This window comes from Chelonia mydas, chromosome 7 (genome assembly GCF_015237465.2).
Source record: "Chelonia mydas isolate rCheMyd1 chromosome 7, rCheMyd1.pri.v2, whole genome shotgun sequence".
Taxonomy (NCBI): Eukaryota; Metazoa; Chordata; order Testudines; family Cheloniidae; genus Chelonia; species Chelonia mydas.
The window spans coordinates 24964758-24981579 of NC_057853.1; the positions used below are offsets into that span (position 1 = coordinate 24964758).

The 16822-nt window shown below is 40.7% G+C and overlaps 1 protein-coding gene across 4 annotated transcripts in view; it reads left to right on the top strand.

The window, feature by feature from the left end:
• The first annotated feature begins 2646 nt into the window (after nt 1–2646).
• ARHGEF3 (Rho guanine nucleotide exchange factor 3) overlaps nt 2647–16822 on the top strand; it is a 306129-nt gene continuing 291953 nt past the window's right edge. The window contains exons 1-2 of one of the 4 annotated variants that reach the window (XM_043550619.1): nt 2649–3013; nt 6967–7071. Coding sequence is in view for 1 of the 4 variants with exons in the window: in XM_037903918.2 (XP_037759846.1) it covers nt 2979–3013 (35 nt within the window). In the remaining 3 variants the exon portion in view is untranslated. Of the gene's footprint in view, nt 3014–6966; nt 7072–16822 lie in introns of all 4 variants that reach the window. The other 3 variants (XM_043550620.1, XM_037903918.2, XM_037903924.2) reach the window with 3 other exon arrangements.

Consider the following 16822-nt stretch of genomic DNA (forward strand, 5'->3'; position numbering starts at 1 on the left):
CATCTGCAAACTTGCTGAGGGTGCAATCCACACCATCCTCCAGATCATTTATGAAGATATTGAACAAAACCGGCATGAGGACCGACCCTTGGGGCACTCCACTTGATACCGGCTGCCAGCTAGACATGGAGCCATTGATCACTACCCATTGAGCCCGACAATCTAGCCAACTTTCTATCCACCTTATAGTCCATTCATCCAGCCCATATTTCTTTAACTTACTGGCAAGAATACTGTGGGAGACCGTGTCAAAAGCTTTGCTAAAGTCAAGGAACAACACGTCCACTGCTTTCCCTTCATCCACAGAGCCAGTTATCTCATCAGAGAAGGAAATTAGGTTAGTCAGGCATGACTTGCTCTTGGTGAATCTATGCTGACTGTTCCTGATCACTTTCCTCTCCTCCAAGTGCTTCAGAATTGATTCCTTGAGGACCTGCTCCATGATTTTTCCAGGGACTGAGGTGAGGCTGACTGGCCTGTAGTTCCCAGGATCCTCCTTCTTCCCTTTTTTAAAGATGGGCACTACGCAAGCAGGCCTGTACTGTAGGCCTGTATGGGCCGCAAATCTAGCCCATAGTTTTAATAAATGAGTAATAAGGCAAACTAAATTACAAAAGTATTATTATTTTTAGGAATAATATGTCTTCTTGATAGCTATTTTTCCAGTTTAATTATCCCTGATGTTTAAAAGGAAAATGTTTTAGAGTACTTTGAGGACTACCTGCCTTTAAAATGGACTGTTTTCATTTTTATCCTTATACTAGAATTTCCCCACAACGTGTTTAAAGCTGGGTCCAAACTTTATTTTTAAGATCCCAAACTGAAGAATAAATCATGGGGTTAAAAACATATATTTTAAAAATTGGGCCTGGCTACCCATGTCTATATCACATTTTGAAATATCGGAGAAATTAAATCTCATCACAAAATGTTAGGTTTAAAGTGGAAAATCTAACCATAGAACAGAGGCCTCAACTGATTATTCTGTAATATTTTTTATATATTTATGTTGTCTCTAGGATACACTCTGTGGTGAACCACTCTTTTTGACATTTTCTGGCATGTTTGTTTCTCATAGATATACATTTACTTTTGATATCCCAAGATTAATATTGCAAGATTGCATTAGCTTTTTTACGTGTCCTCATATGGAATCATCATTTTTTCCATCAGCTCTTCCACACAGGTCTTTTTCTGCAGTAATGTTGTGCAGCATTGGCTTCTTATTTTGCAATTGCATTTGTGATTTTTATTTTCTTTGTTCATGTCATTATTTGTATTGCAATAGTGCTTAGGAACCTCAATAATAGATCAGGGCACTGTACAAATGCATAATAAAAAGCCTCTGCCCCCAAGAGCTTTCCATCTACTTGACTTATCTTTGTTAAATTTTGGTTTATTTATCTGTACTTTCCCACAATTTGTCCTGAGCAAGAAGGACTGTTGTAGCATATTTTCTGTTATTTGACATTCCTTCTTTCCCCCAAATCTGACATATTTGATGTCAACTGTTAATTAATTTTTTTCACTCCTTGCTTCAGACTGGATACATTTGTCAAGTAGGGCCAAATCCTGCTCATGTTATTCAAGTCCCATTCACTTTAATGATTCATGATTTTTTGGGGTGCCTGACTTTTGATTTTGGGATGCTTGTGGTTGGCAACACTGTGTAATTTGTCTTCTCTGTAGATTTTGCTTGTCTCTTTTCTTATCTGCTTTGAATAATATATCAATGCACATTTATATGCAAGGTTTGTTAGACTGTAACATGGAAAATGGGATGGGGTGGGGTGGAGAAGTAGGCATGATGTATTGTAGTACAGACAACAGGAACCTCACTCTATGTATCATAGAAAGATTGTTATTAGAGATGAGCTCTAAACTGCCAAGTTAATTGCTGATCTACTTTCCCAAGCTCAGCTGGTGTATTTATAAGTGTTGAGCAATTCAGGGCCATTATAGAATATGACTGAAATATAGAAGTTCAGATCCAAACTTTGGGAAACTGGGAGGAGGAGGAGAGAGGAGCAGAGCTGCGGTAAGGGATCATGTACATCTCTAGCTGAGATAACTCCCTGGACTTAGCGGGGGACATCTGGAGATGGATGGTTTGGTTCGTTGGTTCATCCGTCATGACTCAGGGAATCTCTGTAGGGAGTTTTCAGAGTAGCAGCCGTGTTAGTCTGTATCCGCGAAAAGAACAGGAGTACTTGTGGCACCTTAGAGACGAACCAATTTATTTGAGCATAAGTTTTCGTGAGCTACAGCTCACTTCATCGGATACAGTGAGCTGTAGCTCACAAAAGCTTATGCTCAAATAAATTGGTTCGTCTCTAAGGTGCCACAAGTCCTCCTGTTCTTTCTGGAGGGAGAGTGTGGAGCAGACAGGAAGAGAGAATGAAGGACAAGGAGGAAGAAAAAGAAAGGGGACAGGGAGAAACAGAGAAGGAGGAGGGTGTGAGGAGAAGAAGGGAGAGAGAGAGAGAGACGACTCTTAAATAGGAAGGGCAGGGGGAAATGAAAGAGAAAAGAGGAGAGGGAGAATGTGTGTGAGAGAGAGAGACAGGCGTGTGTGTGTGTGTGTGGGAGGGAGGGTTGGGGTTGTTGAACACGGGAGCCAAGGGGCGGGACTCTGTCCTTGAACTGGGGGTAGAACTGCGGCGGAGAACGCCTGGCGTGTGAAGTTCTCGGACTTCCCTGGCGTGTGGGGAATTTGGGTGCCCGGCCTCTCCTGACAGCCGCTTCGCTGCAGCTCGAAGTTCCTGGAACCCAGCACCGCCGGGCGCTGCGTTGTGTCGCCTCCTTCTTCTTCCCCACGGCCTGCTGAGGGAGCCCGGGGAAAGTGGCCCCCACTCAATCCCTGAGCGCTCTGCGGCCCCTACCAGGGGCTGCAACCGCTGCTCTGCGAGCGGGAGTTCGGGCTGCCGCCGTCGCCGCCGCCTCAGAATCGCTGCCCTGGCTGCAGCTCCGCGCCGCCAATGCAGGGAGCGCAGGAGCAGCGGGAAGGTACGAGGTGAGGTGCCAGCGTCTGGTTTCTCCTCAGCTCTGACCACGTCCATGGGAACCTGAGGTGGGAGGGGAGCTTTGCTTGGGGCTGGGGTGGGGTTGCCGCTGCCTGCCAAGCGCTAAGGGACAGATCCTGCCGGGGCCATTGTGAGCGGCTCGTCTGGCCATCCCCAAACAGCCGCGAACAACAACAGATACCGAGCGGTGAACTGGCCACATCTGCTTCAGAGAAAGCCCCCTGGAGGGAACTCCAGCGGCGCCTCCCGTCCCATGACACGGAGGGAAGGTTGAGTCATTTAGAGGTTAATGGGAGGTTTCACACTAGCTTAGCCGAGGCTGCGCTACAGGGTGGGTTGGGTTTCCCCATACACACCCACCCACAGCTCTTTCCCAGCCTGCTGCCTGACAGGGGGCTTTGTAGGGCTTTCACTACACCCCTGTACCTAAAGCGGTACAACCGCTGGCGGCTGTGTGTGCACGCTGCAGAGGGTTTTGAGGAAAACCGCCACGGATTTTGTAGGATTCACACATCAGGCAGGGTTTGCAGGGTCAAGTTTATTAAAGATAAGTAAGGATAATAGGCGGGAAACGGATAGGACCCTACATTTTCAAAGCATTATACAAACACTAACTCGTTTATCCTTGTATTACACCTGAGAAAGGCAGAGAGGTGAAGTGACTTGCTCAAGGCTACAGAATGAGTCAGTGGCAAATCCAGGATTACACTGTAGTGGCCTGATTCTTCTGGAACATGTTTACCATTAACTGCTTATTTCATAGTCCTGCAAACAGCCTGGGATTTTCAAAAGAGTTCAAGGGAGTTAGGTGCCCAACTCCCAGGGTGCCTTACTCTTTTAGGTTGCTTTGAAAATTTCACTCTCTACAACATGAGTAATTTTACTCATTCAAGTAGTCCCATTGCATATGTCTGCACTGCAGCTGGGAGCCAGCCTCCCTGCCTGCGTAGACAGACTTGTGCTTGCGCACTGAAAGTAACAGGGGTGCAAAGTCTACACTAGCAGAGGATTGGGCTAGCCACCCAACTCCCTAGGTCTGTGTTTGGGTGATTAGCTTGAGCCTCCCAAGGTACAGCATGCTAGTTTGAGCCCTGCCAGTGCCAGTTTGCGCACCCAGCTGCAGAGTAGACATACCCATTGAGTTCAAAGTCACTCTGTGTAAGTATCTGTAGGACCGGGGCTTTATGCTGATATAAGTGGAAGAAGAATCAAGCCCAGGAAACTTCTGATTCTCAGTCCTGTACCTCAGTCACTACACAATGCTGCCTCAAGTTTTGTAAAATTGACATACCAAGGAGATGAAAGAGCACATGGTGTTGTTGTAATTACACAGGATTCTGAAATTAAAAGCAGCAGATTATATATAGACTTCAAAACAGAGCTAGTGTTAATTAACCTGTAATAGATAGTTGTGTGAACTAACTTTAATGTTTGTGAAGTTCTTTGAAGAGGAAAACCACTATGCACAGTAAGTGTGAAATATTGCTAAATTCTTACTCTCTGCCAGTGGTACTTCAACAGGGACACCTTTGTGATGTGGGAATGGCTATGGATCTAATTTAATGTGTGTGTGAGGGGCTATTTTACCCCAAATAATTTGGTTTTATGAGGTGGTATGTTTATTTTTCTCCATACTACTAAAAATTTGTGAACATGTATAAGCATGCTTTTATATTTGTATGTAGATACTTTCTCATCTGTACATAGGGCCATGTGCACTCTTTTGCAGTAAAAGAATAGAAACATTTTTTGATCTTCAAACATTTGTTACAGAATTGAGCTACTGAGGACCCCAATTCTGCAGCTTTTTTAGGAGTCTACTTGCATGAAACTGTAGTAACTGTTAATGGCTATGGATAACAAACTCATTGCAGAGATCATAAAACTAGATACTGTGTAGGGGAGTGGGGAAGTATGGAGCAGTGAGCTGCTTCACACATGGTAGAATCTGCAGTAAAGACCTTAGTGTGTGGAAATGTATAGAAAACGTTCAGGTTTCTTGTAATCTGAGGTGAAGACAGCCACCACTGCTTAGCTATCTGTATAAATGTTTATCAATGTTTTATTATTTTCTGTAGTGGTACTTCACGTCTTGAGCAGAAATCCCTATTAATTTCCAAGGGGAGTTGTGCTTTAAAAATCAGTGATAAAACAAGAGGTTGTGACTTGCCAGGGTAGCACATATATTGTAGTATTTTGGCCTCACTCTCCACGGACTTCCTCAAACCTCAGTTCCATTTTTGATTTTGTAGTTCTTCTCCCTGGGATCATTGTTGTGCTCTTAGTTGGTCTGGTAATATTTGTGCAAAGAATCTGGAGTGAGGTGTTTTGTAGGGAGTTTCTTGCTTTTTCAGCAGCTATGAAAATGCATGGACCATAATTAGGACCAGAGTTACGAACTGACCAGTCAACCACTCACCTCATCTAGAACCAGAAGTACACAATCAGAAGCAGAGACCAAAAAAAAAAAAAGTAGTGCTGTACTATATGTAAACTACTTTAAAAAAAGGGGGGGGGGGAAGCAGCATTTTTCTTCTGCATATAAAGTTTCAACGCTGTATTAAATCAATGTGTAGTTGTAAAATTTTGAAAGAGCAACCATAACATTTTGTTCAGAGTTATGAACATTTCAGAGTTACAGACTCCATTCCTGAGGTGTTCATAACTCCGAGTTTCTCCTGTATTTTGTTTTGCCATTCATGAGTTGAAGTGAAAGAAAGCTGCAGAGGCTCAGCAACTTTTTGCCTAAATTTGGATTTAGAAGCTAATTTTTGTCTTCCAGATAGGAATATTTAGCTTTTAGCAGTGTTTGTTTTTGCATAAAGATGGGTTCAAACCCAAGTGCTGGACCTGAATACTTAAACTATGTGAGAGTTTGCACCTAAACTTTGAAGCTCTGATTCTCATCTTGATTTTTGTTCACTGGTATATTTAGTGAGTGACTAAAAGTAAAACAGTCATATGCTACAAATCTTTCAAACAAGATATTTTAAGTATGTTTTGTATCTACTTTTCTGAGGCTGTTATGAACCTAATAGTTTTATAAATGTCTTCTTTGAAGCAATGCTTAGTGCAACCACAGTCAATTTATTCTGATCTTTTTAGGTATGCTTTTTTGGAAGATATAAGGTGTGTGTATGTGTATATATATACATACCCTAAACAATTTCATCAACAATGTAGATGTTAACCTATTTGCTGTGAACCAGCTGTTTCTTTCCTATGTGGTACTGATATTCCATAAAACTTAGTTGCTTTTAAGGAGACTTACCAAGTATACTACACAGCACTGCCTGAAATATGGTTCGTGCACTGAATCCCTGATGTAACATTAAGATAGACCTTTAGTGAGTTTAAAGACCCCCAATTCAGTGTTAAAACCACATTCTCTTCTTAATTTGCTCCACTGAGCCCAGGTACTTCAAGGTCTGAGATTTGTGTGAGTGTTATTTTGTATCAGATCTCTCTCACTCTCTACACACACCTAGGAATAAATAAATGGTGTGAATGAGAAGTTTTAACTGGTTGTTGGGGCTTATTCCAAGTCTTCAGCTTATCCAGCTTGATATTCAATAATATGAAATTTACTGTCTGTATTTTAAGTTCCTAAAAGTTTCTATTAGGTTCAAGAAGCTTGTAATTATTTTGAGTACTACATGTGATAACCTCTCTCCCATTAGTACAAAAACTATAATAAATACACTTAGAATCCTTTTGAAGTTGTCTGTGTGCACTGAGCTATATTGCAAGCAGCTTAAATTCAGTTAAATCTCACATTCCTTCTGAACAATAATTCCATATGAATTGTCATTTTTTCACTTATAATACATAAGGGTGATTGGCAGAGGGATCCTCTTAATAGGAGACTTCAAAGAATTTTGTGGGTTTAAGTCAATTCCTTTAATGTTATTTTAAACTAGCCTTTTTGTGTTTAATTTTCTAGGTCTCTTTATTTAAATTTTAACCAGAATCTATCTTGGAGAAAGTGAGGCTGTACAATTGCTTCCTTGCAGCTATTTTTATCCATAGCAAGGATTTGGATTGAAGGTTAGTTCCTGTGAACCTGTATGGTGTGTCGTCCCCCCCGACCCCTTTCTTTCTGAATCATGTTCCTCAAGTTTTAAATGTTATTTTGGAGTTTTAATTGCTTGACTCCCATGAAAGCTGTAGCAAGCAAGCTAAACCACTGCACAAGACTAAAAGTTTGAACTGATATAGTATATAGAATTATTACATTGTACTATGACAGGTTTCAGAGTAACAGCCGTGTTAGTCTGTATTCGCAAAAAGAAAAGGAGTACTTGTGGCACCTTAGAAACTAACCAATTTATTTGAACATAAGCTTTCGTGAGCTACAGCTCACTTCATCGGATGCATACTGTGGAACCGTATGCATCCGATGAAGTGAGCTGTAGCTCACGAAAGCTTATGCTCAAATAGATTGGTTAGTCTCTAAGGTGCCACAAGTACTCCTTTTCTTTTTACATTGTACTATGTTAGTCATCAAATAAAGGACTTTATAAATATGCTCTAATAATCTGTGACTAACAAACATCTCATATACATTCATTGAGGTAGCCATAGCTCCAAAGTCGCTAATAGGAAGTAAACGTCTCTATACAAAATGTGTATTAACCAGGGATGGGGTTAAAGCAGTGCACAGGAGCATCATGTAAGTGGTGCGCTTTAAACCGTGGAAATGTAAACAATGTACTTGAATTTCTAGAGGTGCTTTTATTAGGTCCCGGTCAAGTTACAGGTGCTCAACACTGTTCAGGATCAAGCTGTAAGAGTTGAGATGCTTGACATCTGAGTATCAGGCCCTTAATGCCTAAACAAAGGGACATGTTTTAATTGTTTTTATTACTTCTCCCTAATCACCTAACTAAGGCTTGGCTACACCTAGTTTTTGTACTGTTTATAACTATTTCAAATAGGGGAGTGATTTTTTTAAAACTGAAATAGTTATTCTGGTATAGCTTATTCCCCTTTCAGTATGGGAATAATTATAGTGGTATAACTGCACCCATGCTGGACTTTGTACTGCTTTAACTATACTGCTATAGCTAAAATGGAACCATTTTTGTGTGTTAAAAATTCTGTTGACTTCCATGACACTGAAGATTGTGCAAACTCTGAAAAGTTGGGTGGTGAGAAATCTGGACTTGAGTGGCTCTCTGTCGTGCCAGAGCCTCTATTGGAAGGAATTTCACTCTACAACAGTGGAACATCTCTTCGGGTAGCTAACAAACTGATACTTAATTGCAACTGTAGTTTGTTTTGGTCCACATGGCGCTTTAGTGTCAGTGTTATCTTTTGGAACCTAATTGGGTTCAAACTTGCTGTGGTAGCTAAATAAATGGTACAACTTCATTTATTTTACACACTTAATTCCGTGTTTCCTCCCCTGAGAAATTGTAGGAATTGTAAGTAAGAAAACAATATGTCCTTAATGAATAGGCATGTTGGATATAGTCTCTTATATTTCAGCAATTATGTTTCATTCCTTTGATACATTTTTACTCCAGAAATAATGATAAACTGTATTTTATATAATCATGAGGTTTAAAATGTTCTGCTTCAAGCAACATATGTTGTCAAAATCAATATTATGTTACTGTATCAAAGATATGTAATAACCATAGGGAGCAAGTTCTCCTGACTGAGTCCCTTACCATGTCAGCTGGAAGCTGCTCTCCATAGGTATGGTGTTTTTTCTCTCTCTTTTTCCCTCTCTCTTCCCGCCCCCAGTCTCCCATGTGTGGAGCACCTGCAGGACTGGGGAGTCTCAAAGGCTACAGATTGAAGATAATTCTAGGATCATGCACTTTCCTTTTACCCTTCATAGGTAATTCTGTTTAGCACCCTATCAGGAAACGAAACATGCAAAAGGACTTGGCCAGACATATTGAACCATGTGCCCTATAACACCCTGCTCTAGCACAGGGAGTTTGAGATAATAGCCCTAATTTTTTTAAGGATTTTTTTTTTAAAGGAAGTAGGCCAGAGGAATCATAATTTAAAGCTAAGTAGAAAATTCCATTTTTATTTTTAAAGGCAGGTGAAACTCAGCATTATGTAGGTGTTTGTTTATTTTGTCATTTTTTCTTAGTTTTCATTTTCATTCTTGTGCAGTGTATTTGCTGAATGTAAACCATTTTGGCATTTGAGGGAAGGGCATGTAGCGTGGGGAGCAGCAGTATTTTGGATGTGTGCCATCTTGTGATTAGGCAAACTGGTGATTGTGTGTATATCTGCCTTCACTTCTTCTCTAAAAATGTTTTACTTAAATGTTGCCTGTAGTAAAACATTTAATTTACTTGAACAAAACATAATTGTGCTTTGTTTGGAAGTTTCTCTAGTGTTCCAGAAGGATGCTTATTTTTTGCACCTTCATAATTTTTCCTTTTTTAAAATTATTTGAAACCACCAAAAGCCCTTTTTACTTAATATACTCCTCAGAAGTGACTCTGGTATTCTTTCCAAGGCAAATTTGCAGGATTTGTCCCCATCACCATCTTAGAACAATATTTTTGAATAACACCTCAAATGCTTTACTTTCAAGTTTGGTGTTTTGAGGAGGATAGAGTTAAATTCCTCTCTCATGTTACTAACTGTATGAGTCACTAGAATTGGTAACAGAAATACTTCTCATAATCTTTGGAAAGAACCTTTCAGCACTGTTTTGCTGCGTAGTATCGACGTAGAAGACACAAAGGCAGTGTCTTAATATAAAAGTAGAACTGTTTGTACTTGAGATCATCAACAAGCATATTAACTTGAACCAGATGAACAAAATCAGCAGAGCTTCTTACACCCATATAACTTCTAAGATTTCAGCCAAAATCAAGACAGAAACAGATCAGCACTAAGGGCCAGATTGTGCCATTTAAGTTTTGGTGGTTTGGAGGTAGGGAGAGACAGAATCAACAGTTTAAATTACTGGGCAAGTCTTAGTGTATATCAGTGGTACTATATGGCCCATTTATTTTGTCTCACTTCTGGCATTAGAAAAAATAAAAACAGACCTGTTGAATTATTCCACTTGCCACAAAATGACAGGTAAGACTTAATGGGAACAAATTCAGTGGAATTAAATATCTTTGATTGCTATTAAACGTCATAAGTTATAACAACAACAAGTGTTCTGTACTTGAGTGTATTAACTCTTATTCACATATTCATAGATATGAAAGAACATTTTGTGTGTGTGCATGTCTGCGTGCACGTGTGTGGGCGAGATCACTGAGAAGGACACAGAGTATTGAAACACTTGTGTCTGTTGATTTTTTTTATGGGATAAACTACTAAAGCTACTTTTCTCTACAGACAGGACTGCCCTTCTCCCCTCCCACCCAACTGAAATCACTTAGATTTTTTGCTTTGCTTTGTTTTTTCAACAAACAAAACCAGTACTTTGCCAGTAGTAGTTTTTCAACATAGTAATGTCATACCCTTTCACCCTCTATTTCACCAATGTAAATTACTGCAAAACTGACTAATGCTTCTTCCAGGAGACAGGATTGTAGATTAGATGAACCAATGGTATGAGCCATTCTATAATTCCTATTTTCATAAAGCTACCCCTTTTTTGGAAATACAACAGTCTGGAAAGAATACGCATTTACATTTTTTGTGGGGGTGCATGAGCATACTCACTTCTGCTTTCATTGAAATGAGTGAGTAGGAGATTGGACCCTTCAAGGGCATTTAGTAACTGAAAGGTGACTCCAGTCTTAAGAACAGGTGCAACTTTGGCATCAGCACTGCAATTTTCCCCATCAATTTGCTTGAATTTTATTCTAGGATGTTTTGTTATGTATTTGGTTGGCTTCATGCTTTTGTGGCTTCTGGTTACTGCAGGGAAAAAAGTAGGTGCTCGGAACTAAGGGATTAAGCCCACTCACAACTATATTGCAAACTAGTGATTCTTCTGCTGCATTAAAGAATACCATGTTAGTGGTGCTGGATTCAGTATGGTAGAAATTTGCATTGTTCCCTATTGCCTCCTGCTTTAAGTTCCTTTGTGCAGAGACTAACAGTAGCATTCATGGTCTTCCAAAGGTGTCTAGTTTCCAGGCATTTTTTTCCCCCCTTACCTGCTCAGTGGTTCTCAACCAGGGACACACAGAGCCCTGGGGGTACGCAGAGGTCTTCCAGGGGGTACTCAACTCATTTAGATCAGTTTCCCAACCTGGAGGTTGTGATCCCCAGGGAGGGTTGCGGGACAGATTTAGGGGGATTGCAAGTTCAGGGCCAGCATTTGGGGTGGCAAACAGGGAGACTGGCTGGGTCCCCACGCCACAAGGGGGCCCCACAAAGCTAAGTTACATGCTTCAGTTCCAAGCAGGGGGGCTCAGGCTTCAGCCCCGCTGCCAGGAGCTCTGGCTTCAGACAAGGCTCAACTATCACAGTGAAATGTAAGTACAATATTTATATTTCCATTAATCTATTTTATAATTATATGGTAAAAATGAGAAAGTAAGCAATTTTTCAGTAACAGTGTGCTGTGACACTTTTTTGCATTTTTATGTCTGATTTTGTAAGCAAGTAGTTTGTAAGTGAGGTGGAACTTAGGGTACCCAAGACAAATCAGACTCCTGAAAGGGGTACAATAGTTTGGAAAGATTGAGAATCACTGTGATAAACAACCTAACTACCATTAGCAGTGGGATGGGGTTCTATAGTCCTTGATGTGGGCCATAGCACCATTACAATTTTAGGGTCCTGCCCCTTTTGAAACCTGGACTGTTCTAATGCAATTGCCAATAATAGAGCCTAGCACATGGTATTTTTTATAAAATGGACACTGGTTCATTAGGAGGTGGATTGGAACATTAGCTCATTTCACATACAGGTGTCAGATAGTGACTGACGGATTGTTACCACCAACTTGGAATGGATCTGAAGTGATGCTGACAACCTAGAAGTGAAAGGCTCTATATGCCATATATAATCCTCTGAGCCACCTACTTCCATCTGCTTGTTTACATTTTCAGTACATTATGATTATCTTGCCTTCTGAGTGTACCTTTGTATGTACACTTGTATCTATATAACATATTTGTTCCTCTAAATGGAACAGGAGTTAATTATGTGGTGAGACTTGTGAGGTCTGACCTGGGGGAGAGGATAAAGTACATTTAAGGTATGTATTTTTAAAAGTCCTTGTGCAAGTTCTTTGGAGCATTAGGCGCATATTTCAAAAGCAAAATGACTGCCATTGCAGGTCAGCTTCGAGGAGCTAAATAATGGCATTCTGTATTTGTTGCACTGTGGTCAAAAACTATTTGGAATAATTATAATGCATGAGGAAGAAAGGTCCACAATCTACTTGTTTGCACTGAAGTGATTATGCAATGTGAAATTTCCAAGCATTGCCTGTTACTTGAGGGATTTTTCTACCCACTACAGATGTAGGGTGTTTTTTTTTTTCAATTCTGATTCTAACTTATCTTAAGTATGTTGTTGGAAGGACCTCTTTTTCTTTTTATTAGGTTATGCCAAGTGTCTTAGTGGTATGAACATGTCTGGCAATCGCTGCATAGTATCTGAAAATTGTTGATTTAACTTTTGCAGAGGGGATTGTTTGCAGCACTTGCTGCTGAAGCAGCATCATTATTTAATTACATACACTTAAAATCTATGCTTTAACATGCTGTTTGCTTAAGGCAATGTGCTAGTTAGAAGCTGTTCTGCCTGTTGTGTGTGTGTGTGTAAATGAGAGACTTTCCAGAAAGCAGCAGAGCTGTAACCATTTGCATTCAATGAAAAGTACAGAATGCTGTACATCTAGTAAAGGGTTGATAATGTGGCTTTCTGGATGTAAGGGCTCTTGTCTCAGAGAACAAGGAGCAGCAGTTAGTAACCTTCTCCCTATCCTCTCTGATTTTTCACTGTGGCAAAGGTAAATTATTTTATTTTATTTTTTCATTACTCCTCTGACACTGTTGATACTGGGGTTTACAATGAAACCATCAAAGATTTTTCCACAGTTCCGTTGTCAGACAGAAATGCACAAGATAATTTTCAGTAAACTGAGGCATTTTGCTGGACAGTAGGGGAGGGAGGAGCACAAGGGTCTGTTGGGTAATTTTAATGGAAAGTTGTTAATTGTGAGTAGAGGTCTTTAGTGTTACACTAAATTCATTGTGGGCCTATTCATGAAGGCTTTATTCTGATGGAGTTTTGCCTAACTAAGGAGTTAAGGAAAAAGAGATAATCTGAGCTTTAGGGGTCCCCTGTGGTTTTTTAAAGACCAAAATGATAGACTTGATATAGGGGAATCTATGCTGGGAATGCAGAAGATAGATTATCATCGTTTCTACCTTCGCCAACCTGTGGCAATGAAACATGGGCTAACTTGATGACCATGACCTGTTTGCAACTCTCATGTAATTTTTAGACCTTCTGATCACTCCCCTATCATCAGTCTTGCATTGGTGTACTGTGCAGACTTTTTATGGCCTGGTATCCTCCAAACTGACTGTATCTGTTCTGATTGCATACTTTCCTGTAGAACCCCCTTGTCCGTAAGCAGGTCCAGGATATCCCTGAGTAATTAAAGTGATAGTTCTACAATTTTTAACACAGATTTCTATACACCACCCACTAGAATTCCTACACCATACACTACAACACTCCTTGTAAGAAGCAGGGAGAAGAAAAGGGGAATGCCAAATTTCCCTTGTCGCTTCAACACTAATATGGATGTTTCCTGAGACTATCATCTGTGCAAGACAGTGACAGTACCATAGCTGCCATAAGTTGGGTGTCTGAAGGTGTTCACTTATGCTTTTGTTCTGGGGTTTTATTTTCCTCCATGTAATGTTTCCTTCTATCAGATCAGAGCATGATCTCTAGCATAGCCTATAGCAGAGGTTCTCAAACTGGCGGTCAGGACCCCTGAGGGGGTCGCAAGGTTATTACATGGAGGGTCGTGAGCTGTTAGCCTCCACCACAAATCCCGCTTTGCCTCCAGCATATATAGTGGTGGTAGATAAATTAAAAACACTTTTTTTATATATGGGGCGGGGGTCACACTCAGAGGTTTGCTATGTGAAAGGGGTCACCAGTAAAAATAGTTTGAGAACCACTGGCCAATAGCATATAATTACAGTACATGTACCTTTATGGGGAGCAGTCAAGGTTCACTGCACACAATGAGGGTGAGGAACAGATTACATCTTGGGTTGAGTCTTTTAAATTAATATTCATTGACTGACTTTGGCAAATAGTTCCAGATTATTAGGAAAGGGTTGGTAGATTTATTTTTTTCCCCTTCAGGCTTAAGCATGCACAGTGCTTTACACTTCAAGTTTATGTGCTTTATACTTCAAGTTCAAACAAGAGTTGGACACGGATATTGAGACACTTTTGGGTAGCCTGTTTTTCTTGCTGGACTATTCTTATAGTGCTTCTTGAGTGAATGAATTTTTAAGATATCACTGGAAAATTATTTCTGATGTTGATGTCTGTATTTCAATCTCGTAACACAATATTTTGTTATCTGAGAACAAAATCTTGCGTTAGTAGTTTTATCTTTAATTCTGTATAGGTCACTTAAACATATACTGTAATTCTTGACAGTATATACATTTTATCTGAACAACAGCACAGGTTATAATTGTATTTTAGAATTTAGTCCCAGTCTAAAACACATGTGCTGAAGCAATTCTAAGAGAGTTTTGTGCTCAATGAGTAACTTCAAGGAGAAACACTTCATGAAGTGTTGATTTGACTAAAATCTGAATGTTTAGGTTTAACCGTTCTGAAACATTTCATTTAGAATTTGCTTAGCAAAACATTAAACTGCATTTTCCTATTGTGTCAGATTGCCTTATGGGATCTGTAGTTCTGGCCCTTCTCTCCTCTGGGCTGGGCTCCCTGCAGTGCATCATAATGGGAAAACACCATTGAATATTGAAATGACTCAAAACAAAGGGTTTCGGGTAATTTCAACAAAAAAAACCCATGCATTTTGATTGTGGGAATGTCAAAATTTAATTTTTTTAAAAAATTTCCATTCAGCAGAAAGATTTGAAATTTCAACCTTTCATTCCAATTTGGGGGAAGAAAAATATTTGGAATTTCCTATGGGGTTAGAAATTCCAAATTTTGCCCAGCTCTAGTAAAATGAGCAGATGAGAACTTGTGAATAAATATATCAACTTTTTGGGCAAGTGGTGGGTGTGTACAAATCAAAGCTATCTCTAAGTAATAATTAACTTGTATATTTATGACTTTAGCCAATATTTAGGTGAGCTCATCTTGAATAATTATGCAATGAATTGGGCATAAACATGAATTCTTCTTCAAGGAGAGTGCCTGTAGGAGGTCCACTTCAGGTGAATGCACTATCCCCATCTCATGCTGTTGTTGGCGCCTACCTAGCACTCGCAACCCAACCCCTCTCAGTTCCTTCTTAATCGTCCTTGGCCTGAGACAGAGCTCCCAGCAGTGTGAAAACAGATACTATTCTTAGAGCTTAGAAGAGTTTCTTCTTAGAATACTTTTTAATAGATTAGATATGGTTACTTACCCTTTCTTTCCCCGTTTATTTTCTGTTTAAATTTGTTTTTCTTTTTATAACTCTATTTCTACCCATCTGAATAGTTGCTGTTCAACTATATAGTTGAACTGCCATAGTTACAGTATGCCTGGTTCATCAGGCTTCAAGTGTTGCCTTTCCTGCCAGGGGGCGATCCTGGTGCTGGACGAGCACTCTCAATGTGTCCACTGCTTAGGTGAGATACATACACCTCGGAAGTGCTCTCACTGCAGTAACTTAAAGGCTCAAGCCTGAAAGGACAGAGATTTCCATCTCAAACTTATTCTTCTGGAGAAGTCTCTGTGCCTGGTATCCAATCCTGGCCAGCAGACAAAGATCTCCAGAGATGTCATCTTCTCCACACAAGAAGGCTCATTTCTCCAAAAAAGGCTCCTAGGAAAAGAGCATCAACTTCTCCACTGAAAGACCCAGCAAACAGAAGCTGTCTTCAGGTCATTCCCTACCCTCGGTAATGACCAGACCGCAACTGAGTACATACAAGGCACCAGGATCCTCCAGTATTGCGTGTACCATGACAACCACTGACCCCAAGTGGACAGGCTCAGAGTTGAGAGGCAAACAAATGCCCTCCTCCTTTGCTATGGCACTGATGGAACCGGACATGGCATCGAGGCATTCCCCACAGCCTGTGGTGCCACCACCTTTTCCAGTAGTGCAGAATGCTCTGAGGTCAGCACTGACACCTGTGCCTGCAGCAGCATCATTGGCGCTGACCACTTTGGCGTCAAAACCACATGACTCTTCAATGCCACAATCTTTGCTATTCGATACCTATGTCTCTCTGGCCTTACAGTGTCATCTTCACTTACATACACAGGTCCAAAGCCCCTTCCATCCATTGAGGGGCACTGCTCAACAGTCACCTGAAGTGGACCATCCACAAGGACACTCCTCGATGAAGAGAAGGTTACTCATTCTGTACAGTAACTGAGGTTCTTTGAGATGGGTGTCCCTGTGGGTGCTCCACTACCCTCTCTCCTCACATCTACTTAAGAGTTCAATTTCCAGACTCTACGGTAGAGAAGGAACTGAGGGGGGTCAGGGCGTGTGTGCGCTGGATAGGCACCGACAACGGTGAGAGACGGGGATAGCTCATGTATGACTTAGACGAGCACTGCTGCTGAAACTCTCTGATCGAAGGCATGGGGGCATGCATTCACCTGAAGTGGAGCACCCACAGGGACACCCATCTCGAAGAATAATTGTTCTTTCTACCTTCAAATAGGCT